The sequence below is a fragment of the Solanum stenotomum genome, chromosome 1 (assembly GCF_019186545.1).
Source record: "Solanum stenotomum isolate F172 chromosome 1, ASM1918654v1, whole genome shotgun sequence".
NCBI lineage: Eukaryota > Viridiplantae > Streptophyta > Magnoliopsida > Solanales > Solanaceae > Solanum > Solanum stenotomum.
In genome coordinates this window covers 12,821,877-12,847,831 of record NC_064282.1, presented here as the reverse complement: position 1 = coordinate 12,847,831, position 25,955 = coordinate 12,821,877, and the positions used below count along the sequence as shown (strand labels likewise).

Here is a 25,955-nt window from a genome sequence, read left to right as displayed (position 1 = left end):
CGACACAATCACACCAAATCAATTATTACATAATATGAGACATGTTGTTAAGTATTATCTAACTATGAATTTAATGATATAATATAATAAAATTTAAATAACAATTAAAATCATATACTTATATAAAAGAGAATCATAGGCCCGCCTACGTGGCGCCATCACAAATCAGGATCCCCTTTTAATTTATAGTATTTTCAAAACTAGTCTTTCTCTTTCATGAAAAGTTATGACTTTTTTGAAAAGTTGTGAATTCGATGAAAAATTGTGACTTTTATGAAAAATTGAGACTTTTATGAAAAGTTGCGACTTTTATGAAAAATTATGACTTTTATGAAAGGTTGTGACCTTTTCGAAGGATTGTAACTTTTCCAAAGAGTTATGGTATTTCTGATAAGTCACAATAAATTTTTGTTCACACCACCCTTTGTTGTCTATAAATAGAGAATTTTCTCTCATTTTAAAACAACGAAAATTCTGCACTTTCTTCTTATTCTTTTGCACAATTAAATATCCATTTACTTTGCTCATGTTGAGTGGCTTACTAACACCATTGTTTTTGTATCAATACGTTGATGAATAAAATCGTTCCATCATGAGAGGATCTAATTCTTTAAACCTCAGGTATTAGAGGGGAATGATTTTCTTTAGGAGACACTGTGCATTCAGTTGACTCGATTTTTTTCCTTTCTATTTCATTCTATTTTACATATCCTAGTATTTTTTTTACAGTCATTAGTTTATGCTTGTGATATTAATTGTTGTTTTTGAGTACATGTTTTAAACTCTTTTGTTTATATTTCTGCAAAATTATTATCTCCAGTTATATTGAATATCTACACATATAGTTGGTATATTCTTTGTGTAAAAAATAATTATTGTACTTAGTTCCAAGAATTCATGTTTTGATATTCTATATAAAGTAACTTAAAAATAGTATATATAAGCTTACATATTATCTATTTTTACACAGATATGAAGTTTCTCACTTATTAATTGAAGAAATTCATTATGCAAGTTCAAAAGTTATAATTACTTTTACATTCAAGTGTAATTTCTTTTTTTGAATCTGAGACATATATCACAATTGTATAATTTATGCAATTCAAATGTGTTCTTTTTCTTACGAAATGTCTTTGTATATATATTCTTATTTTCTTCTATATTTTCCTTTTAATGTTGATTAAAGAATCAATGATTTATTATTTTCTGAATAATTCATTCATGAGTTATGTGATAACGACAAATAATCAAATTCATGCTGAAATATTGCTAATATTTTTTAAGAACCTATTTTTTTAATGTATGGATATTAGTAAAAAATTATTTACAAGTTCAACGTAATTATTATTTATGATCGTGCGAAGCACGGACAAATTACCTAATAAATATTATATTTAAATAAATAGTACAATACAATTGGGGGAAGTTATTTAATTTTGACAATCCCTTGTGCGAAGTAGACTGAAAATGATAGTTGTGGTTGCATTAACGTAATCGTTTTCCTAATCGCTCTTCTCACAGGGAAAAAAATGGCGGAAGTGTATAAATATCTCCATAGAATCACTACAAATTTACTCAATTTTAGTGCCCTAAAAGAAGAAAACAGTAACGAGAGTTTTTTTTTTCTTCATTTGAACAATGGCGGACGCATTTGAGATGCCTAGAGTAAAGTTGGGAAGCCAAGGATTTGAGGTAAAAATTACAAGCTATATGATACATGTTTTGATTTGTATTTATTTAGTGAATTTTTAACTCATATAAATAACTAGCATCTCTATCTTCACAAGCACAAGGTAGGGTAAGAATGTCGTACACACTATCCTACTCGTTACACCTCACTTATGAGACTACACCGTATATATGTTGTTGTTGTTTAATGCATATAAAGGGTCGAACCAAAGTGATATGGGTAGGTGAACCCATAAGTTGTACATTAGATCCGCCCTTGTCATTGTATCATCCAAGTTACAACAACAACATACCCAGTGAAATCCCACTAAGTGGGGTCTGGGGAATATTGTATCATCCAAGTTATTCACCTTATATGCATATGTAATATTTATGCATCCAAGGTGTGGGTGGGTTAGTGATAAATGAAGTGATTGAGAATCCAGGGTTGGTGACGACTGAGACAAAAAAACACTAGGTGATTTAATTTTTCCCATTTGTCCTAGCGTTGGTGGACAAAGTCACCTGATATGTGTGCAGAGGCGTATCCAAGGAGGGGTCACCGGGTTCACGTGAACCCATGCTCCCCTCCCGAGATCATATATAGTAGTGTTATATTTTTGAAAAATATTGAAATATAGATGTGTGAATCCATACTCGGAGTATCATATAATGTAATGATGACTGGGTGCACCTCTCTACGTGAGGTTGGAAATTTGAATTTTATATTCATCTTGTTTTATTTTTCTTTGTAAAATTAGATAACACCTCTCTAAATAGTTATTGGTAACACTTTTGACATTTTAATTAGTTTTGGACCTATAATATTAATTTTAATGATTTTCAGTAATAAGAACCTAAATGTCCAACCGATGAAATTTATATCTTAGATCAATCTTTTTGTAATAATGCACCCATCATTTCAAAACCCTGAATACGCCTTTGTATGTGTGGGAGGTGATAGGTATCTTATGGAATTAGTGGAGGTGCGCGAAAGTTGGCCTGAACACCAATATTTCTGATTTTAACTGAAAGCCATGAATTATAAACCCATGGAATCCTTCTGTATCACTGATACGTTGCTAGATTTGTTGTTTAAACGATCACTTACAATTTGGATAACCAAGTGAAATCCCACGAGTGGGGTATGTGAAGGGTAGTGTACACAAGACCTTACTCCACATTTGGAGGTAGATAGGTTGTTTCCGATAAACCCCAACTCAAGGAAAAGAAAACAAAGCCATCCGGGAAAAGAAATACTATATTAAGCATGATAAAGCAATTTGAAGAAATCTTTTATAATTTGAATCAGAAGCTAAATCTCATGGGCTTTTCCCTGTGAATTCAGTAGATAAATTTTACTTTGAATGAAGAAGGACGTTCTACCCTTTCCAAAATGGATGCAGTAATGTGCTTTTTAGCTGTTACTTCCTTTCTGCAAAATTGTTTATTTCCTAAGGTAGTTTTAATATGATTTTGATGTAATGGTCATTCACAGCATGTTGAACCTTTGTTTCTAGGTCTCTAAATTAGGTTTCGGCTGTATGGGGCTCTCTGGAGCCTATAATACTCCTGTTCCTGAGGAGGAAGGGATTGCAATAATCAAGGAGGCTTTTAGTAAAGGAGTCACATTTTTTGACACATCAGATTTTTATGGCAGGGATCATGCGAATGAATACTTGGTCGGGAAGGTGGTAACTACAGAAAATTGGTTTCACACGTATCTTGATCATCGAAAGATGCATTTTTATTAGCTGAAACATCCATTACACTTTCCATGGAATGCTGTATAAACAAAACAAAGAAAATGGAGTACAAGATGGTCTTCTTTATTTTTCCAGCTTGATGATTCTCGAATCATCTTAACATGATAAAACAGTGAACATATAAGATATAATAAACTTGTATATGCATCAATAATAGAAGTTCGTGTGTAAAACCACCATGTTGCATGAATATTATTACGAAAAATAGAGAAGAGTGGAGGGGAAGAGGCATGAACAGAGAAAGTGCTTGAATTCTCCTCATCTTCACTGGGTTTAGTTCAAAATTATCTTATTGCAATCGTTTACGTTACTTGTTAGCCATTCAACTTCAGCTAATCTTTGTGATCCATATAAGCTATCACTTGTTGAGGTTGCTACTATTACACTATCTGATGAACACAGTAAAGATGTTGCATGACTATACAGAGATTTTTTTTTCTTTCTCGAAATGTTCCATATGCCTTTTCGAATTGGTGTACTGTGTGAGGTAATGGAATGCCAGAAGACCCACTACCATTCAGTTAAAATAGCTGATTGATTTTTCTTAGGTAGTCCGTAATTCATTTAAGAATTTCACTGTTTCAGGCATTAAAGCAATTGCCTCGAGAAAAAATACAGCTTGCTACAAAGTTTGGTATTTGTACTATGGAAGAAAATAAGATGACAGTAAAAGGAACTCCTGAATATGCCCGTTCCTGCTGTGAAGCTAGCTTAAAGCGCCTACAAGTGGACTACATTGATCTCTACTATGTGCACCGTATAGACACAACAGTGCCCATTGAGGAAACAGTAAGTGATCTGCCTATATATGGTTCAATTTTGGTCCCTTAGCCCTCATAATATTCATTTGCTTTGAGGAGGAATGCCTGCATTCCTAATCAAGAATCTTGCTTTTATTTTTCCGGTGAAGCACTTCTATCCCTACTATTTCTTATCGTGGTGAGGTGTGTTACAGATGGGAGAACTTAGAAAATTAGTTGAAGAAGGTAAAATAAAATATATTGGCCTGTCTGAAGCTCACCAGGAGACGATAAGGAGAGCACATGCAGTTCATCCTATCACCGCTGTACAGCAGGAGTATTCTCTATGGACGCGTGACATTGAGGATGACATAATTCCAGTTTGCAGGTTTCTCTACACTCCATTACAATTCTGAAAACAAAGAAAAAAACCTTGAAACCAAATACAGGACATGCATTTGGACTTTCTACTAGTTAGTGTATTTTGGAGTACTATTTAACAGAAAACAGGTACATTCCTGCTAGATAATTATGAACCACTAATGACTAAACAGAAAGTTAATGGATTGTGCGCGGAGAAATTTTCACTTCACTTTTTATACCCTCATTCTATCTTTATCTACTAGGGAGCTTGGAATTGGGATTGTTTCATATAGCCCTGTTGGACGTGGGCTTTTAGCTGGAAAAGCAGTTGTTGAAAGCTTGCCTGCCAACAGCTTTTTGGTAACAAAACAAACCATTGCTTATTTTACTCCATAAATTCATTATTATTAATATTTTTTTCGAACTAAATCCATTTTTCATGGTTTTGATTCTGGATTCGTTTACTTTCTATTAGACTACACAACCTAGGTTTACTGGAGAGAACTTTGAAAAGAACAAATCTATATATTTTCGTTTGGAAGGAATAGCCAAGAAGCATGGATGCACTCCGGCTCAACTTGCTATTTCATGGATTCTTCACCAAGGGGATGATATTGTACCTATTCCTGGTGAGCAATTCTTTTCGTAGTTTCACTAATACAAAGATGATCTTAGAGTACTTGTACAGAAAGAAGTAGCACTCACTTGTGCTTTGATCACATCATGTTGTGAATACTGAGTTAGTCTCTTGTCTGTTATTATAGGTACAACAAAGATAAAAAATCTTCATGATAATATAGGTTCCGCGAGAGTAAAGCTCACAGAAGAAGACATAAAAGAACTTTCTGATGCAGTGTCCGTCAGGGAAGTGGCTGGGCACAGATATGACGAGTTTCTTTACAAGACAACATATAAGTTTTCTATTACACCACCACCAACCAAATGATCAATGTTGTGTTATGGCAAGTGCAGACTTGAACTTGTTTGTTTCTCTTTTTTATTCTTAAATCTATTGACATATGATTCCTCTCTTTTTGTACTGCCATATTTGAATAAAGGATATGTCTGCTTGTATTTTATCTCAGTCAAAATGGAAATCATATTAGCTACTCCGTATTGTTTTTTAATTAATGTTATTACTTGTGGAAATCAAATAGTGGCTTTGTGCCATTGGGTCTTACGATCACAAGTTGAAACTTGAAAGCACGAGCTTTGATACTTTGGGTATTAAAAGAGAAAGAAAATAGGTTGGATCAAGTTAAATGACTGGTTTTAAAAAAAAAATTGAGGGCGAGTCATTTAATTTTGACTTTTTGAGCTTTAACACTTGTTTTTCCGAAAAAATTGAGGACAAATTTAGGATGAAGTATAAGGGAATGGTTATATTAGAATGTAAAGTATAATTGGAAGCATTGAAAACACTTCTTAATTCTGCGCAAATTATTTAGTTTCATCCCCAAATTATTAGCTTTTTAAAAATATCTCTCTATTTGACTGCTCCACATATTTGGACAAAAAATATAAGGAAAGATATATTGTAAATTATTCTAATAAATTATATCTATTAACGTAATTTGACGTTTTGCCAAGTTGATTGAAAATGATAGCAGGATTAACGTAATCGTTGACGCAAGGCCCCCTGCTTACCTAATTGCTTTCCTCATGCAGGGGAAAAATCGCTAATTGCGAAAGTGTGTGTGTATATATATATATCACCATAGAATCACTACAAATTTATTCAATTTTAGTACCCAGAAAAGAAGAACACATTAAAAAAGGAGAGATTTTTCCATTTGAGCAATGGCGGACGCAGTTGAACTTGAGATGCCTAGAGTAAAGCTGGGAAGCCAAGGACTTGAGGTAAAAACTTCTATCTATATGATACATTTTTTTGGACGATATCGCATTTGTCACTTCTATTTGTGTCTTTTTGTATTGGAAATAGGGTTAATTTTAGAGTAATTTGATTTCGAGCATGTTTGGATTGACTTATTTTAAGTGTTTTTAGGCAAAAATAACTTTTAGCATTTTTTTTATGGAGTGTTTGAGTAAATTAAAAATGTGTTTATAAACACTTAGTTTTAAGCTAATCCAAGCTGGCTCTTATGACTTTAGCTTATAAGTCAAAAATCAATCTAAAAAGGCTCTTCGTCTTGTTATTTTGTCATTGTATTAGTCCCATGGTATGAATATCTATTTATGGATAAAATGATGCTACTCAGAGCTCTTAAGGCATCGACATTTGTTATCTCAATTGGTACTAGTTAGTGCGGAGCTAGAAATTCTAACCAGGGGATTCGAAAAATCTTAAACTAAAAGTTTTCTTAATATAAAGAGGATTCAACAAGTTAAAATATACATAGTTTTTTGTCACTGGTCAGAGGTGAATTCAAGATTTGAATGTTGTGGTTTCGAGTTCTGGATTCTACCACAACTCATGTAATCCACTGGACTCATGACCTATTATTTTGTATGTATATAGTAGGTTTTCAAAAAATAAAAGCTTCGAGCCAAAGCTATTGGGTTTGGATTAACCTATAAGTTATACACTGATTTATATTTATTTAGTGAGTTCTTAACACATATAAAGGGTTCGAGCTAAAGTGATTGAGTTAGGTAAACCCATAAGTTATACATTGGATCTACCCTTGCCATTGTATTATCCAAGATTTCCACGCCACAGATATGAGTTGAGAGTGTGAACTCAATACTTATGTAACGTCTATCTTTACTTGTTTTATGCATGTATATGTGTCTTTATATTTATGTGTAATATCTATGGTTTTAGCTGATTGCCGTGGATTCAAAACCCATGGAATCCTTCTGGATCACGGATCTGTTGCTTAAACAAAATCCCGTCCATTTACAATTCGAATCAGAAGCTAAATCTCATGGACTTTTTCCTGTGAATTTAATGGATAAATTTTACTCTGAACAAAGAAGGATGCTCTACCCTTTCCAAAATGGATGCAGTAATTTGCTTTTTAGCTGTTACTTCCTTTTTGCAAAATTGTCTATTTCGTATAGTAGTGTTTATATGATATTGATGTAATGGTCATTCACAGCATGTTGAACCTTTGTTTCTAGGTCTCTAAATTAGGTTTCGGCTGTATGGGGCTCACTGGAGCCTATAGTAGTCCTGTTCCTGAGGAGGAAGGGATTGCAATAATCAAGGAGGCTTTTAGTAAAGGAGTCACATTTTTTGACTCATCAGACATTTATGGCACGGATCATGCGAATGAGTACTTAATCGGGAAGGTAACTACAAGCAATTGGTGTCGCATGAATCATGATCATCAAAAGATGCATTTTTCTTAGCAGAAACATCCATTACACTTTCCATGGAATGTGGTATAAACAAAACAAATAAAGTGGAGTACAACATGGTCTTCTTTAATTTTCCAGCTTGAGGATTCTTGAATCATCTTAACATGATAAAACAGTGAACATATAAGATATAATAAGCTTGTGCATGCATAGATGTTCATCTGTTAAACCACCATGTTGCATGAGAATTCATACGAAAAAGAGAAAAGGGAGGAGGGGGAAGAGGCATGAACGGAGAAAGTACTTGAAATCTCCTCATCTTCACTAGGTTTAGTTTGAAATTATCTTATTGCAATCCTTTCGTTATTTGTTAGCCTTTCAACATCAGCTAATCTTTGTGTCCATATAAGCTATCACTTGTTGAGGCTGCTAGTATTACACTATCTGATGAACACATTAAAGATATGGCATGATTATACAGAGTGTTACCGGTTTTTTTCATGCTTCATCAGATAAATATCCTATCAGGCTTCTGAATTTGTTTCGCTTTTTAGTCTTTTAAGCACTGGCTGGTTTCATATAAACAAGAGAAGTTTCTACAAACTTGTTGCTAGGATTGTTAAATCAGGTCATATTTTCCTGAATAGAATATATAGAGTTGAAGAATTTTGATTTTACATCTAGCATATCTTAAGTTGGTGTAAAATGAAAATGGAAGGGAAATGTTAATGCGGGAAAAATGAGTGTATAATGGCAATGTTGGACTGAAAAAAAGATTTAAATTATGTTCTTCTTCTATGGCTCATGTACTATGTAAGGTAATGGAATGCCAGAAGCTAAGACCCACTGCCACAGTTAAATAGCTGCTTGATTTTTCTTAAGTAGTTCGTAATTTATCTAAGAATTTCACTGTTTCAGGCATTAAAGCAATTGCCTCGAGAAAAGTACAGCTTGCAACAAAGTTCATATATAAGATTGAACCAACTAAGATTACAGTGAAAGGAACTCCTGAATATGTCCGTTCCTGCTGTGAAGCTAGCTTAAAGTGCCTACAAGTGGACTACATTGATCTCTACTATGTGCACCGTATAGATACAACAGTGCCCATTGAGGAAACAGTAAGTGATCTACCTATATATGGTTCAGATTTGGTCCCTTATGTCACGTCCCGCCACTTCGCAGTCAAATTTGGCGTCCGGATAGGGGCGGAAGGGTCTAGAGTTGTGGAGAGGTTTCCGGAAGACTCTAGAACCCTTTAGATTATTCAAGAAGGCTAGAGAATTCCCTAGAATTCTCTAGAATAACTTAGAAGGCAATGGAAGGTCCTAGATAGTTTCCAAGAATGCCTTAGAATTCTCTAGCATGTATAGAGAATTCTAGAAGAAGGACTAGATATTTTCTTGGAAAGCTTTAGAATTTCCTAGAATTAGTAGAAGATTCTAGGGAGGGACCAAAGTGTAATTATTAGAGGGACTTGTAAAGTAATTTTTATTTGCACTTAGGTCCTTAGGAAGTTGTATAAATAGAAGGGGCCTCTCATTTGTAATCATCCAACCAAGAATCCAACCAAGCAAGTTGTAAGCATTCTCCAAGCAATACAAAAAAAGCCTTCTTTCAAAATTCTCTAAGTCTTTCCTTAAGCATTCTCTTAGCGATCTAGACTTAAAGGGCTTACTTGAGCTTACAAGATCGTGAAAGATTCGTGAGTAAGTTGTCAAGTGCCGCACGGAGCTTTAGTAAGACTCTAAGTCCGTCACACTTAGCCCTCATAATATTCATTTGCCTCGAGGAGGAATGCCTGCATTCCTAATCAAGAATCTTGCTTTTATTTTTCCCATGAAGCATTTCTATCCCTGCTATTTGTTATTGTGGTGAGGTATGTTACAGATGGGAGAACTAAAAAAATTAGTTGAAGAAGGTAAAATAAAGTATGTTGGCCTGTCTGAAGCTCACCCGGAGACAATAAGGAGAGCACATGCAGTTCATCCTATCACTGCTGTGCAGCAGGAGTATTCTCTATGGACATGTGACGTGGAGGATGACATAATTCCAGTTTGCAGGTTTCTCTACACTCTATTACACATTTAGAAAAAGAACCTTGAAATAAAAGACATGGACACACATTTGAACTTTCTACTAGTTAGTATAGTTTGGAGAAATTTTCAATTCTCTCATTCTATCTTATCTACTAGGGAGCTTGGAATTGGGATTGTTCCATATAGCCCTGTTGGACGCGGGCTCTTTGCTGGAAAAGCAGTTATTGAAAGCTTGCCCGCCAACAGCTTTTTGGTAATTAAACAAACCATTGTTTATTTTACTTTTAAATTCTTTGATGTTTCATTATTATCACTCATATTATTATTTTTTGTATTAAATCCATTTTTCATGCTCTTATGGTTCTGGATTCGTTTACTCTCTATTAGACTATACACAACCTAGGTTTACCGGAGAAAACTTTGAAAAGAACAAATCTATATATTTTCGTATGGAAGGAATAGCCAAGAAGCATGGATGCTCTCCGGCTCAACTTGCTATTTCATGGGTCCTTCACCAAGGGGATGATATTGTACCTATTCCTGGTAAGCAATTCTTTTCGTAGTTTCACTAATACAAAGATGATCTTAGAGTACTTGTACAGAAAGGAGTAGCACTCACTTGTGCTTTGATCAGAGTCATGTTGTGAATACTGAGTTAGTCTCTTGTCTGTTATTATAGGTACAACAAAGATAAAAAATCTTCATGATAACATCGGTTCTGTGAGAGTAAAGCTCAGAGAAGAAGACATAAAAGAGCTTTCTGATGCAATGCCCGTCAGTGAAGTGGCAGGGCAAAGAATTGGTGGGAGTCTTTATAATACATCATATAAGTTTTCCATTACACCACCACCAACCAAATGATCATTAATCCTGTGCTATTGAAAGGAATTATATGGCAATGGATTTAAATTTTATTTTTTAAAAAGGTGTTATAAGGAATTTGGGCATATGTTAGCCATTTGACAACTTGACCTTTTTTATTTTTATTTTTATTTTTTGTGGAGTAAACGTGCAAATCATTTTGACCTTTTAGGGAGTTTCTAGCTAGGGTGGACCTGGTACAGTATTTAAAAGTTTGATTTGGTAATTTTAGTTTACGATTTTTAAAAATATTATATTATTATCGTATCAATATAATTCGATATGATTTGATATTTTACAGTACGGTAAATCAGTTATCGTGGTTTGATCAACTTCAAGCTTTCCACATACATGTATTCGTATAATAAGAATTGTAATTTTGATTTTTCGAGAAACGTCAATTATATCATACTAATACACATATAAAAATATTCAAAATAAAGTACAAACACTTCTCTTTCTTAATAAGTCACCCAAAAAGAATATTTAAATCAAGATAGAGTAATAAAAATTTCAACATCTAAATAATTAGTTACTATTTTATATATGTGCTAGTATTATATAATTACATATATATATGAATTTTATATGTAATTATATACTTTGATATGATGTTCGTTTTTTTTTATAACCATCAAATACCATATCAAATATTAAAATGTAAAAAATGCATACCAAATATCATAAAACTCAAACTATGATTTTAAATATTCCGATTTTGATAGTTACTATACCATGCCTACCTCTATTTCTAGCTATGCAATTTTCAAATTAAATTGTCATAGGTTGTTGTGAAAAAAAAAATGTGTAAAATAATAATTTATAATAATTGAGAGGGAAAATTATGTTTAAGCCCTTACATTAATTAGTGTTATTGCTAGTTTGGCAACATGTTGCCTAAAAAGAAATTTAACAAGCATATTTCTAGTGTTAAACATTTTTAAGGTCATTTTAACAGAAAAAAAAGTTTTATGTTTCAAACACCTCAAAAGTTAATTATTTTTGGCTTTATCATTTTTATTAAAACAAATTACAGTATATATATATATATCTAACACTAAAAGAGTCTAATATATTTGAAGTATTTCTCCATCCATTTTTAGTTGTTTGCACGAGGCAAGCCTTATGCGATAGGCTCGACTCAAAAGGCATTGATGGGGGATCGATCTTGGATCATCCGTCTGGATAACCATCCCGAAGGACTATATGTCCAATACTACATGTTCAGTTTATTTAATTAATGAATGATTTATTATATTGTATCTATTTTATCTCTATTATTAAATACTAGTATTTATTTTTCAATTTTTAGACGACTTATATTTAATAAGGGTGATTTGGTAAATTTATTCAAATCATTTACTGTTTCTTAATTCTGGTGTTGGACAACTATTATTTGTTTTTGCTCTGTTATTTTCTTTTTTTCTTCTTCTTTCTATTTTGAACCGATGAAAAAATAGAAAGGTAAAAAAAAAGCTCCTTGAGAGAAATGGTGTTTTCTGCAATTAAGCAGGTACAGTGCTCCATAGTTAAATCTCAATCAAAGTACACTCCGTACAAAGTATGTCCCCCCTTAAAGAATCCCTAGTCATATTTTTCTATTCCTGTGTCCCTACAATCTTGGAGCGAGCAAGCATGGGGTCAGTCATATATAATTGTCGCCTTTCGAAACCCTAGGTGACGATTCTTCTCAACCACTCATTCAATATACTATTTTGACTGTACTGCTCATCGTATACTCTGCAATTTGTTTAATTGCTTATTTGTGTGGATCAAATTTATGGGGTCAGTCATATATAATAGGAAAATGAACATTTTCTAATCTAGGGTTACTGAATGTCGCAAAAATTAAAAATAAATAAGTCATGGTCTGCTTTTTCTTGTGATTTCCCCCTTATTGCAGTTCCAAAGCATAAACTAATGTAGAGCTTCAATTTGAATAATTTGAAAAAAAAATTAGATTTATCTTTTTTATACTCTTTACGTCCCATTTTATATGATGAAGTATGTCTGGGCATGGAGTTTAAGAAAGAAAGAATTTTGAAACTTGTGATTTAAAAATTTGACAAAGGAAGAGCTAACTTTGCTTTTGTTACCATTAAAAAAAATTTAATAATGGATGTATTGGTAGTCTGCACGCAGTGATTTAAGATTATAGATCCGGATTATGAAGCCTTGTTCTATGGGGTGTTGCCAAAAATTCAGGGGCGGAGGGAGAGTGTTGGCTATGGGTTTGGCTGAATCCCGTAGCTTTGGTTCAATGTCTCATTGAGGACGTGTGAATAACATTGAGGTTTAGAGCATGGAAAACTCCGATCCCCAGTATGTGCAACGTTGAAATGGCTCCTCATTTGATTGTGCCAAAGGGATATAAAAGAAAGAAGTGGCTTTCGATAGATTGTTGGTCAAGAAGTTTTACTCTGTGCGAGTTTAAGTCTACCTTGTCACATTTTAGCAAATTCTATCATCATAATATACACATATCAAGAAGTATATGTTGGATGCGACACAATCATCTTAGACAATTTTTTCTTTATCTTTTAAGCATATGTGTGTGTTACATATACCCTCTGGCAGATATGTTCATTTCTTTTGCTATTGTGCAATTTTGTAGGTCTACATTTTCATCTTAACATTAGCATTATATTGGATTTATATTGTGAATATGTTGGGCCTTACAGGTCTGACGTTTATTTTAGATGAATTCCTGGCATCATAACCATTTTATAGAACTCGTTTTTCATTTGATAGACCATGGTAGAAACACACTACTACTAGAGCTATCATGCGACAACACTTTGTTGAGAAAAATCACAAATAAGTATATATGCAAATAAGTGTTTTTTTTTTAGAAATAATGCTTGTGTGTATATTATAAGCTGACACCACTTGAAAATAAAACAAAAACATCAATTTGAGACAAGTAATATAGAACAGTCCACCCAAACCCACATACAAGCTGAGTTCTGATAGTATGCCGACACCACTTGTGCAAAATCTTGTGCATTGGTAATCCTATCACATAGTGTTCTCGTAGTAACTCCTCCATCTCATGAGTCATCCTTCTTAACTTTTCTTTTTTGAAAGTAAAAAAATTAATAAATTAAGAAGGATGACTGAGATGAAAGAGGTGCTACAACAACACTACGTAATCATAGAATACCTATAATTCTATGTGTCACATTTTCTTATATCACTGCAAACTTTCTAAGTCAAACAAATTATTAATGTATCTTCCAAAATATCCAATTGAACTTTCTATGTCTAGGATCTCTTTGATTGTTGACTACCTTTAGCTACTCTTAGTTTCCATATTACATAAAGTTATGGAAGAAACTACTGCAATGTCTCATTTTTAAGGTAAAACCTCTTGTGGAAAATCAAATGTGCTCCACAAGCATTAGCATATCTTCGTTGTTTTTGACTTTGAGAAACTCTTGTCAACTTTTGGATAGCAAGAGTCTTCTAAATCCTAGTATATTTTATCCATGGAAAAACTTTTGTGAGCCTAGGAAAGTTTACATTGTGGACCCTAAAGCCAATTGTTAAATGGACTAGAATTTTCTGTTATCTTTAGTCTTATTTTAAGAGAAGATTTGGTAAGTTTCCTAGCATTTTTCGTCTTTTCACTTTTACCGAAACTTGGCATGTGGATAAATTTAAGTTGCAATGAAGTAAAATTAGAAATGAAGAAAGAAAAGCTTAAATTAGAAAAACAAAAAAGAGGACAAGCTATTTAACCTATTATAATGTTAAGATTGGACAAGACAAAAAGAAAAGAGGAGCTACTTGAAGATTCCTGTGTCTTTTGCTACAACTTTAGTGGTCGAAGTCGAAATTTTCATTTGTTGGATACAGGAATGCACTTTATAATCCAACCGATAGGCCATGACAATGATGAAATCCCTATGCATGCAGCCCATTGCGTCCAGTTCAGCCTTTCAGTATCAGCAAACCTCCTCAGGAATTCAACCATAATTACCTGGAGAACTATTGTCACTCCCACTATCCCAACAAATAGTCTATTCTTCAGTATTCCATGGAATATGTTTTTCTTCTCCAAATTCCTTGCATTGAACTCGTTAAAAACTTGACACAGAACGAAAGTATTGAATATCAAGGTGTCTTTTACCTTCTTATTCACATGAAATATGGCACTTCCTTTGAACTGCAGGATCAATAGCACCGTTACCTGATACAAGGCTTGAGCAAGGAGATTCCTCCACATCACTCCAGTTATCAGTGGTTTAGTTCGTCCAATTGGTTTCTTGTCCATTAGATCGCTACTGGGTCGTTCAGTTGCCAAAGCTAAGGCCCCCAGAGTATCCATTATGAGATTGACCCACAGAAGTTGGACTGCTGTCAGAGGGACATCTCCAGATGAAGCAGCAGCAACAAAGTTGATAACAAGGGCAGCAACATTTACTGTGAGTTGAAATTGAATAAACTTTTGAATGTTATTATACACGCACCTTCCCCACTTCAAGACTGTGACCACTGTAGTGAAATTGTCGTCCAAGATAACTATATCAGAGCTCTCCTTTGCGACTTCTGTGCCTTGGATCCCCATGGAAAGTCCAATATCTGCTGCTTTTAGGGCAGGAGCATCATTTGTTCCATCACCTGTTACCGCTACAACATGGCCTTTCTGCTTCAAGCATTCAACCATCAAAAGCTTGTCAAATGGTGAAGACCTTGCCATCACTCGTATTTTTTCAACAATCTCCATTCTCTCTTCTTGTGAATAATTCCTGAATGCCGGTCCTTCAATAACTGCAATGTTCAGGTCTTCACCTGGTTGGAGTATTCCACATTCAAAAGCTATTGATTTAGCTGTAAACACATTGTCCCCAGTAATCATTTTGATGCTAACACCAGCAGCCCTGCAAGATTCTACTGCCCCTTTAACACCAGGCCTACATGGGTCCTTTAGACCCACCAGACCCAGTAAGGTTAGTTCAGTTTCTTCAAGAGCTTGATTTTCTGCATTGCTTTCTTTGTAAGCAAATGCAATACATCGCAAGCTTTTGCTTGCCATATATTCAATTTTCAAGTCAAGTTCTTTTCTTTCTTCATGATCTATAGGTGCAATTTTTCCACTTTTTACGTAATAAGTGGAGCACATAGCTAGAATCATCTCAGCAGCACCTTTCCAATGTGTGTGAACTTTTCCCGTACTATTTTTTGTTACTAGTACCCCACTTCTTTTCTTTTGTGAATTGAAAACTTCAACATGGAGGATTTGATACTTTTGCTTTAATTCATTAAAGTTCACTAGTAAACTGGTCAGGGCCCATGATAGAATCGCTTTCTCGGTAGGGCCTCCACAGATTTCTGGAGGACCTGAAGGTGTTGTATAAACATCACCAGTAGTATTCAAGCAAGCAGCCTCTTGTAGCAATTGAACAACATCAGGTGCTAGCTGTGATGTTGTCATAATCATTTCTGTTCCCAAGAAAAATTCAGTTACCTGCAAAGGTGAATTCAGAATTTAACTTTAATGAGTTCTATGTTCAAGTTCTTACTGTTTCATTGCAATTTTAAAAGTATGAGTTTAGAATTTAATATTTGTTGAAAGTTTACAACTAATTTTCAACATATATTTATGCTCCATATTGAAACTTGTGGGTTCAGTTGAACCCAGTAAACTAGGCTGCATCCACCTTGAGTTACGCACCTGCATCTGGTTTAAGGTGAGAGTGCCAGTTTTGTCTGTGCAGATTGTGGTTGCTGATCCCATTGTCTCGCAGGCAGATAGCTTGCGGACCATTGCATGATCTAGCATCATTCTTCTCATAGAGTATGCCAAAGTTAGTGTGACAGCCAATGGCAAACCTTCTGGAATTGCAACCACTATGATGGTTACGGCTGCCGCAATTATACGAATCAAGGAATTCATTATATCATCTGCTTTGGTTTTGCTACCTACAAACTCCTTCTGTCCACTTTCATTTTCAGTATGTCCCGTGAAGTAACGGATCATTAAGGTGACTAGAACAAGAAAAGCCACTAACAGACCAACATTTCCGATATATTTAGTAAGTTTATTTAACCGATTTTGCAGTGGCGTTTGTTCATTCTTGTCATCAGTTATTGTGCACATCATTTGACCCCATGCATTATTTGCACCTACCGACGTTACAAGCATGTGTCCATATCCGTCCATTACCTTTGTTCCGCAGACCAAAAATGGGTTTTGTGTCTCGTTGATTTGAACGTGATCACTTTCACCTGCAGAAGTAGATCCAAAATATATATACATTTAATGACTTCAAAATTCTGAGTTCTTTAAAATATAGGTTCAAAACTGAACTTTTATACTACTTTTTGGCGTCTCTCTCTTTTATATATATTGTTTATACTGAAAATGATATCTAGGTCTGTCTCTATTTACCTGTCATGCTGGACTCATCTACTTGCAGTGAGTGGCCATCCAAGAAGAGTCCATCGGCTGGAATTTGATCTCCAATTTTGAGACACACAACATCGCCCACAACAATATCAAAGATCGATACTTCCTGTCTACGTCCTTCTCTCATTACTTCCACTTTTATATCTTTACTCTCTTCCGAAAGCTTCAGAAACTGTCTGCTTTGTTTGAAGTTACTGATAGAAGAGACTGCAAGGACAAGAATAACTGCAACGATGATACTTCCGCCATCATACCACCCTTCCTTAGGTCCATGCTGTTTAATCCCAAAGCCAAGGGATAAAACAGCACATACCAGAAGGATGATAATGGTGGTGTCATTGAAACCTTCAACTACAAAACTCAAGAAACTCTTGGCTTGTGGCTTGTCATAAATGTTGGAACCAAATGTAACCTTCCTTTGTTCTACTCCATTCTCATGCATTCTTATACCTTCTTTCTGGTCCGATCCAAGAATTACTACGACTTGTAGCACTCCTCCGAATTGAACGAGGCCATTGAAGTCTTTCTCTCTGACCAACTTGGCAAGTGCTTCTTTGTTAATGCCATGAAAAAGTTGTTTCTCATGATCATTGATGCTTTCAATGTTGATAATGTAGGACCGATCGCGCACCAACTGGGAAAGGACTAATGTGTTTCTATCAATCCTTTTCTTGTTCAAGAAAGCCACAAAATATATGGCTCTAAAAACCAACTGCAGCCTCTTGTGAGGTTTTCCAAGGTAACTGTCCCTTTCATTGCTTAAAAACATTATGGTATCACTGTGTTCGGATGTGTGTATAGCCATTAGGATTTCTTTGCACAAAAACAATAGTACTATCTGTTTCTTTCTTCTCTTTTTTACTGCTGGTAAATATTGAAAATTTGCTGAGTTGCATTCATTGTGTGAATTAGTTGCATAAATAACCTAGGAAAAAAGAAAGTTCCATGCAATTTCCAGGATGCTCACAATGAATTTTACAGTATTTCTTTACGTGATACCTGGTACTCCCTATAATCAATGCGCTGTAACTATTGAGGAAAATGTGAAGAAGTTCACTTACATATTCCATGCAAAAGTGTATTGAATATTGTTGATGCCCAGTGCTTGTGTTTTACGTGAGAAAGCATCGATCCTTTTTCCATAAATTAAGATATATGTCATTCATTCATCGATTTGGGGTTGACATCGGGTGTGGATAGGTTTTTACCATCTACCAAGATAGCGAAGGAGCAAGAATTTTTGGACTTTACTTGAAAATTAAAATTGTACCCACTTGAGAATTAGCATGTAATAGCAATTTAGTTAAATTTTTATTAGATTACCAAGAAAGTTCGCTATAGTTATCGAATAAGTGATTTGATTGTTTGTGCAAGTGTTATTTAAACCGACAAGGCATAAAACTTAAACTCATCAGGTCGAAAATCTTGCCCTACAAGTAGCAGTGGTGTAACCACATGTAGTAATGAGTGGGTAGTTGAACATACTTCGTCGAAAAATTACATTACTATGTATATAGAAATTTATACAAAAATATATTATTTTTCATATGATATGTTAAGTTTTGAATATTTTAAATAAAATTTCTGACTTTGTCCCGAGCAAAAAGTTACAGCACGTTAAAGATTCTCTGCGTGTTCTTTTAACCTTTATTCCCGGTTAGCTTTCTAGGTCTATACTCGTGTTTCTTCTGATATATAATTTTTCTACGATTTTCTCGATAACTAGAAATTAGTATCTAAGTTTGTTGGTTCAATAAATAAACAAATAGTCCTTCGAGTCTATTTTATTTGTCAAAATTTTATTTTGCACACCTCTTAAATAAACATTAACTGATTAAATTATTCTTATTATTTCGTTTATTACATTTTTATACACATTAATCTCTGTTCACATTTATCGAGTATGGATAAAAGGTGGTAGCTTACTACTCTCTGTGTCCCTAATTACTTATCCACTTTTAAATTGACACACTTATTAAGAAAGCAATTATTGACATAGAGAGTTTACCAATTTATCCCTATTAATCATCAAGTGGATGAATTAAAAACTTAAAATTTTCAAGAAGTTTTATTATTTTCAAAGTAATTAATTGAGGGTATAATAGGTAAAAATATTTTGTCTTTTCTTGATTTATCAAAATGGATAAGTAATTAGGGACAACTAAAAAGAAAAAATGGACAAGTAACTAATTAGGGACAGAGGGAGTATTAATTAATAGATAAACTTTAGGAATAACATAGTTTTAATATGAAATTACAATCTATCCCTTTTTAGTTTGTAATTACATTAATCCCTTAAAAAGTACACAAATCGGATACATAATATGTAGCTTGGATACATTATAACATAAATTGGATACATAATATGTAGCTCGGATACATTATAAAATAAATCGGATACATAATATGTAGCTCGGATACATAAAAGAAATAAGAGATTTTAGAGGTTTTAGAAATAAAAGGGGATATTGAAAATAAGGAAACATAAATTTCAGTAATTTATATTCTGATTTTTCTGAAGTAATAGTTTCTCTATCAGTATCACTTGTCCAAATTTCTCTTTGTATGTCCCTTTAAGAAATCATAGATAAAAAAGGTATTGTTACTCATTTACCTTTTTAACTCTTTTTAATGCGTTGTATTTATCTGTCTTATTAATCAAATTAGTAAGGTTGGAACCTTCTTGGAATTTTACAACATTTATACTTTCAAAAGAACTAAATTTTAAATTAACTATATCTTAATTTTGTAAATTGATAAGTAATTTGNTACATAATATGTAGCTTGGATACATTATAACATAAATTGGATACATAATATGTAGTTTGGATACATTATAAAATAAATCAGATACATAATATGTAGCTTGAATACATAAAAGAAATAAGGGATTTTAGAGGTTTTTTGAAATAAAAGGGAATATTGAAAATAAGGAAACATAAGACTGTATTTCAGTAATTTATATTCTGATTTTTCTGAACTAATAGTTTCTCTATCTGTACCGCTTGTCCAAATTTCTCTTTGTATGGCCCTTTAAGAAATAGATAAAGAAGGTATTGTTACTCATTTACCTTTTTAACTCTTTTTAATGCGTTGTATTTATCTGTCTTATTAATCAAATTAGTAAGGTTGGAACCTTCTTGGAATTTTACAACATTTATACTTTCAAAAGAACTAAATTTTAAATTAACTATATCTTAATTTTGTAAATTGATAAGTAATTTGGGAGAGATATTTTTAGTAATATGGACAAGTAACATGTGACGAATGGACTATTATTGAGTTGAAGTGCTTTTATGAATTATTGCTTAATTATTCCAAAAACTGAAGATCATTTTAATTGCTAATTATGGCTTCTGATGATTTTTTATGAATATATTATTGTTGCTCATACTCTATCGAGTTTGATATTGTTGATGCAAAGTAGGTATACTCGACGTGAGAGGCTAATTTAAAATTTTTAGAATATGTGTGCATTTTTTATTATAGAAGAAGGAAAAAAATGCATTCAATCTTCTGGTAGTATAGGTATCAATAAATAACAGTTATTATAATTTTCAAAAAGTATACACATGAAATATTTAATTTTATAAAAAGACTATAAGATTCACGTGCTCCATTTTTAACATACAAATTTGCCCCTAGATCTCGCATGATGTCAACTTTATCGTATCGGTAGTGTATGTATGGGTGCGGAGACTCTAGTAATAAGTCAAGTCTTCCTTTAATACTTTATTATTTTTGTTTTACTATATAGTTGAAACTTTAAAAAAAAAAAAGAATTAAGTCGGCATCTTCTTTATAGTTTTTTTGTTTTTCCATCCACTTTATGGATCGATTGATTTTGATCTAAACTAAAAAAAGAATTATTTTAAAGTAAAACACTTCTTATCATACGCAACTTAAATTCAAGATGCAAACTTGATTGAAACTTTTAATTTAGAATAAGAATGTATTTTATCGTTCATTACAACTTTTGATGATGTCTTTTAATTTATGATAATATATTCATATATATTAATTGAATCATTCAACGACAACGTACTAATTGATATATATATATATATATCGAAGGGGACCACATTTATTTTTCTATCTAATAATAATAACAAAATTTCAGCTTCCAATTTAGTTATGAGGGGTCCGGGACGTAGAGTTTGACATTGTAATTTGTATGACATATCTATAGTTACATCAGGGAATTTTGCAATTTGGTTATATAATTTGTTCATCGTTAATTTCTGTATTTTTAATTGTGAATATCCAAATAAAGAATTCAGGAGAACAATTGTAGGAAATTTCATAAGACTAGTTAACTTCCAATTTGTTTTAGAAAATTTTAATCTAGATTGTGAATCACTCTACCATTAATAAGTTTTAATTCTAACACATTAGTTACTAGGTCTCTTTAGTTAACAACTTTGATTTTTTCTCTTTAATTAATTTATTTTTTAATTGTTATTCTTCCAAACTTTTGCTTATTTTTATTCCAGTAGGGAAGGGGAAAAGAATACAAAGTTACATGCAATAAATGGAATCTTAAACCATAGAGTATATAAAATGGAGAATTTAGTTATTCTGGAAATATTTCTCAAAATCTTATCAAACAAAAGATTAAATAATATCATGACCAATACACCCTACCAAACGACCTCTAAATGTACTAATTAACAACCTCTTAATAACTTGTAATTAGATGCACCCAAACCTAAATAATATGGGCATAAAACTAAATTTGGAGGGTAGAATGCTAGAGTATAATTCTTTGCTAGCTCTTAACATTGTTTGGCTTGATACAAAACTTAAGAAGAAAAAAGAAAGTTTTAAAGTTAAATTTGTTATTTCTAATTATGAAAATATAACATTTAATTTAAATAGACTGAAAAGAAAAAGACGTCACATCAATTGTAATAGAGGGAATCGTGTAGAACAAGAATAAATAAAGATGTGACTCAATTTACAAAACGACTTGGGAGGGATCAAGTGAAGACCCCAAGTATGATTTCTAATCACTCATTTTTGGAAAATAGGAAGAAAAATTATAAGTGCAGATTATTCGATACTCCATTAAAAACAGGTAGCAGAGTTTTGGTGAAACTACTTGATTGAATATCCTTAACGTCCTAATCAGCAATGTCATATATAATCAATATTTGGTCTACGTCAACCTAAAGGTGTAACTAATCAGTTATAAGGTCGTTAGGTAGAGTATATTAATAAAAATAATGCAAGTATAAGCTCTGTGTGTTAGTAATATTTTGTTTGATATACACTTTTTAATGCTATGTATAACTAATGTAATCACTTTATTGTTTATTAAGGCGTGTGTTTGTACTATGAATTTCTAAGTATTAATAATGCAAAGAGATTTAAATGCATACATTAGCATGGTTAAAGACTCATCTACCTCTCATAATCCTTTTTACATTTTTTCCACCTTTATTGTAGATGATATTTTTATAAATAAATATTTGTTCCACATCTATGTACTGATCAATGACTAATTGGTCCTGCGTGTATTTACTTTGTTTTTTCTTTTGCGTTTTTCCCACCGTCCTTTTTCTTCTTTCTCGTTGTACGAGTTTGTGTTTTTCTTCTTTTTTAAACAAGAAAACAGACTACTCCTTATGGGCCAAATTAAAATGTGTCACGTCATTCAGCATATTTAGTAATTTGAAGAAAAACTTAAGGGGAAGTTTCAGTAAACTTTCAGCTGAGCCTGTCAAACTCAGGTGTGGTAGGGTGGTAANCCTCTAAATGTACTAATTAACAACCTCTTAATAACTTGTAATTAGATGAACCCAAACCTAAATAATATGGGCATAAAACTAAATTTGGAGGGTAAAATGCTAGAGTATAATTCTTTGCTAGCTCTTAACATTGTTTGGCTTGATACAAAACTTAAGAAGAAAAAAGAAAGTTTCAAAGTTAAATTTGTTATTTCTAATTATGAAAATATAACATTTAATTGAAATAGACTGAAAAGAAAAAGACGTCACATCAATTGAAATAGAGGGAATCGTGTAGAACAAGAATAAATAAAGATGTGACTCAATTTACAAAACGACTTGGGAGGGATCAAGTGAAGACCCCAAGTATGATTTCTAATCACTCATTTTGGAAAATAGGAAGAAAAATTATAAGTGCAGAATATTCGATACTCCATTAAAAACAGGTAGCAGAGTTTTGGTGAAACTACGTGATTGAATATCCTTAACGTCCTAATCAGCAATGTCATATATAATCAATTTTTGGTCTACGTCAACCCAAAGGTGTAACTAGTCAGTTAAAAGGTCGTTAGGTAGAGTATATTAATAAAAATAATGCAAGTATCAGCTCTGTGTATTAGTAATATCTTATTTGATATACACTTTTTAATGCTATGTATAACTAATGTAATCACTTTATTGTTTATTAAGGCATGTATTAGTACTATGAATTTCTAAGTATTAGTAATGCAAAGAGATTTAAATACATACATTAGCATGGTTAAAGACTCATCTACCTCTCATAATCCTTTTTACATTTTGTAAATAAATATTTGTTCCACATCTATGTACTGATCTATGACTAATTGGTCCTGCGTGTATTTACTTTGTTTTTTCTTTTGCGTTTTTCCCACTGTCTTTTTTCTTCTTTCTCGTTTTACGAGTTTGTGTTTTTCTTCTTTTTTAAACAAGAAAACAGACTACTCCTTATGGGCCAAATTAAAATGCGTCACGTCATTCAGCATATTTAGTAATTTGAAGAAAAACTTAAGGGGAAGTTTCAGTAAACTTTCACCTGAGCCTGTCAAACTCAGGTGTGGTAGAGTGGTAAGTATTTTTTAATTCTTAATTAGCGGTCGAGTTTCTCGGGTATAGAATAGGCAAATTCAAACTTAATCAGGCTCCAATGTGGAAAAACTCAAAAAAAAAACTGTCAAAACTCATGGATAAAGCCATTGACAGCTATCGTATCAGCCCATGAAGACAGAGTTCATTAAGCCATTGACTATTCATTACTGGCGCTTCGGGTCGGCGAATCCAATAACTTTGCTCTAAATAACCCATATATATTACTTCCTTTGCTTCAATTTATGTGACACTTTTCATTTTTCAAGATTCAAACAGTTTACGTTTGACTGGGAGTTTGCGCATGAAATAGTCAAATTTTTTAAATGAAATTTATATATTTGTAAACTTCGTAAAAAGTATTATAAGTCACAATGATTGATAATTTAAAATGTTTAAAGGATCTATGAAAAACTTACGGTCAAAGATAGATTCGTTTGCATCTTGAAATCCGAAAAGTGCCACATAAAATGGGACGGAGGGAGTAATACAATTTACATAGTTAAAACATTATTTTCCTACTATTTTTCAAATTACAAGAATTTCTTAAAATTTATGAATTCTGACATGTTGGACTTTCGGATACATCATCCGGATATATGGATACATAGGGGAATGATGTATTAGAGAAGGGATAAGACATCCGTATATATAGGGGAAGGATGTATCTAAGAGGGAGATAACATGTATTAGCGAGAGAGGAGGGATGCATCCGAGAGGGTATTTTTGATTATTTTTTTTAAATTGATAGGAAATTTTAGAGATTATGATAAAATAAAATGTGTATTTAAATAATTTTTCAAATCCTCTCGGAATCTTTATATTGGACCTGCATGTCATAGGATGCGATTCCTAATTTAGCTAGTAATCCTAATTAAGGGGCAATGGATATATAGCTTGCTCTGTTAGTTAAGTACAACTTGTTATTTGTATTAATGTATTTCTGTATAGTCGATGACCTGCTTCAAATACAACCTAGGTTTACTGGAGAGAACTTTGAAAAGAACAAATCTATATATTTTCGTTTGGAAGGAATAGCCAAGAAGCATGGATGCACTCCGGCTCAACTTGCTATTTCATGGATTCTTCACCAAGGGGATGATATTGTACCTATTCCTGGTAAGCAATTCTTCTCGTAGTTTCACTAATATAAAGATGATCTTAGAGTACTTGTACAGAAATAAGTAGCACTCACTTGTGCTTTGATTTCTTAAAGACATGATGCTGTGAATACTGAGTTAGTCTCTTGTCTGTTATTATAGGTACAACAAAGATAAAAAATCTTCATGATAACATCGGTTCCGTGAGAGTAAAGCTCAGAGAAGAAGACATAAAAGAGCTTTCTGATGCAGTGCCCGCCAGTGAAGTGGCAGGGCAGAGAATTGGCGGGAGTCTTTATAACACATCATATAAGTTTTCCATTACACCTCCACCAACCAAATGATCATTAATCCAGTTACTCTTTTTGCTTCTTAAATCCATTGCCATATAATTCCTCTCATTTTGTACTGTCATAGTTGAATAAAGGATGTGACTGTCTGCTTGTGTTTTATCTCAGTCAAAGTGGCAATCATATTTGCTGCATAGTTTTTTAAAAATTAGTGTTCTTACTTGTGTAGTAATCAAACACTGGCCCCTATTGTTAGGCCCAAGTCTGGACTTAGGTCCATAAAGTATCAATTTATGGCTTTGCTATTGTATCACTATTATGTGACATTGGGTTATGGACTCATGGGTCTTTACTATCTTTAATTTAATTATGTCTCAAGTTGAAACAACAAGCTTTGACACTTTGGACGACGGAAAAGGGCCTAAAATATCCATCAACTATTTGAATTAGTATGAAATTATCCTTCATCCACCTTTCTGCCCCCAAATACACTTGACGCCAATCTTTTGACTCAAAAATACACTTGATATTAACCATTTGACTCATATTTGCCCTTATTTTTAACAAAGTCCCCTAAAGTAAAATCATTAAATATTTATTTATTATGTTACCTAATCTA

The 25,955-nt window shown here is 33.0% G+C and overlaps 2 protein-coding genes and 1 pseudogene across 5 annotated transcripts; 2 read left to right on the top strand and 1 right to left on the bottom strand.

Moving 5' to 3' along the window:
• The first annotated feature begins 1,440 nt into the window (after positions 1-1,440).
• Positions 1,441-25,397, top strand: LOC125841671 (perakine reductase-like). 4 transcript variants are annotated; one of them, XM_049520854.1, is made up of 7 exons: positions 1,441-1,692; positions 3,189-3,359; positions 4,020-4,223; positions 4,390-4,562; positions 4,801-4,897; positions 5,013-5,166; positions 25,209-25,397. In XM_049520854.1, the coding sequence occupies exons 1-7, from the start codon at positions 1,639-1,641 to the stop codon at positions 25,388-25,390; spliced, it is 1,035 nt and encodes a 344-aa protein (XP_049376811.1). In that variant the 5' UTR covers positions 1,441-1,638; the 3' UTR covers positions 25,391-25,397. The 4 variants fall into 4 exon arrangements, with proteins under 4 accessions (XP_049376811.1, XP_049376803.1, XP_049376797.1 ...); XM_049520846.1 differs by lacking the exon at positions 25,209-25,397 and adding an exon at positions 10,520-10,836; XM_049520840.1 differs by lacking the exon at positions 25,209-25,397 and adding an exon at positions 5,302-5,632.
• LOC125841701 (perakine reductase-like) lies at positions 6,226-10,385 on the top strand (annotated as a pseudogene).
• On the bottom strand, positions 14,539-18,093 carry LOC125841663 (putative calcium-transporting ATPase 13, plasma membrane-type). Its single transcript, XM_049520831.1, has 3 exons — positions 17,096-18,093; positions 16,379-16,932; positions 14,539-16,171 (listed from the first exon to the last, which is right to left on the bottom strand). The coding sequence occupies exons 1-3, from the start codon at positions 17,916-17,918 to the stop codon at positions 14,543-14,545; spliced, it is 3,006 nt and encodes a 1,001-aa protein (XP_049376788.1). The 5' UTR covers positions 17,919-18,093; the 3' UTR covers positions 14,539-14,542.
• Positions 25,398-25,955: the final 558 nt, after the last annotated feature.

Excerpts from the sequence above, each read along its gene's own strand:
- LOC125841671 (XM_049520854.1), top strand. The coding sequence starts at position 1,639 with ATGGCGGACGCATTTGAGATGCCTAGAGTAAAGTTGGGAAGCCAAGGA. Across the intron at positions 4,563-4,800 it reads GACATAATTCCAGTTTGCAG|GGAGCTTGGAATTGGGATTG; the intron begins GTTTCTCTACAC and ends TTTATCTACTAG. Across the intron at positions 5,167-25,208 it reads TGATATTGTACCTATTCCTG|GTACAACAAAGATAAAAAAT; the intron begins GTGAGCAATTCT and ends CTGTTATTATAG.
- LOC125841663 (XM_049520831.1), bottom strand. The coding sequence starts at position 17,918 with ATGGCTATACACACATCCGAACACAGTGATACCATAATGTTTTTAAGC. Across the intron at positions 16,933-17,095 it reads AGATGAGTCCAGCATGACAG|GTGAAAGTGATCACGTTCAA; the intron begins GTAAATAGAGAC and ends CTACTTCTGCAG. Across the intron at positions 16,172-16,378 it reads TCACCTTAAACCAGATGCAG|GTAACTGAATTTTTCTTGGG; the intron begins GTGCGTAACTCA and ends TCACCTTTGCAG.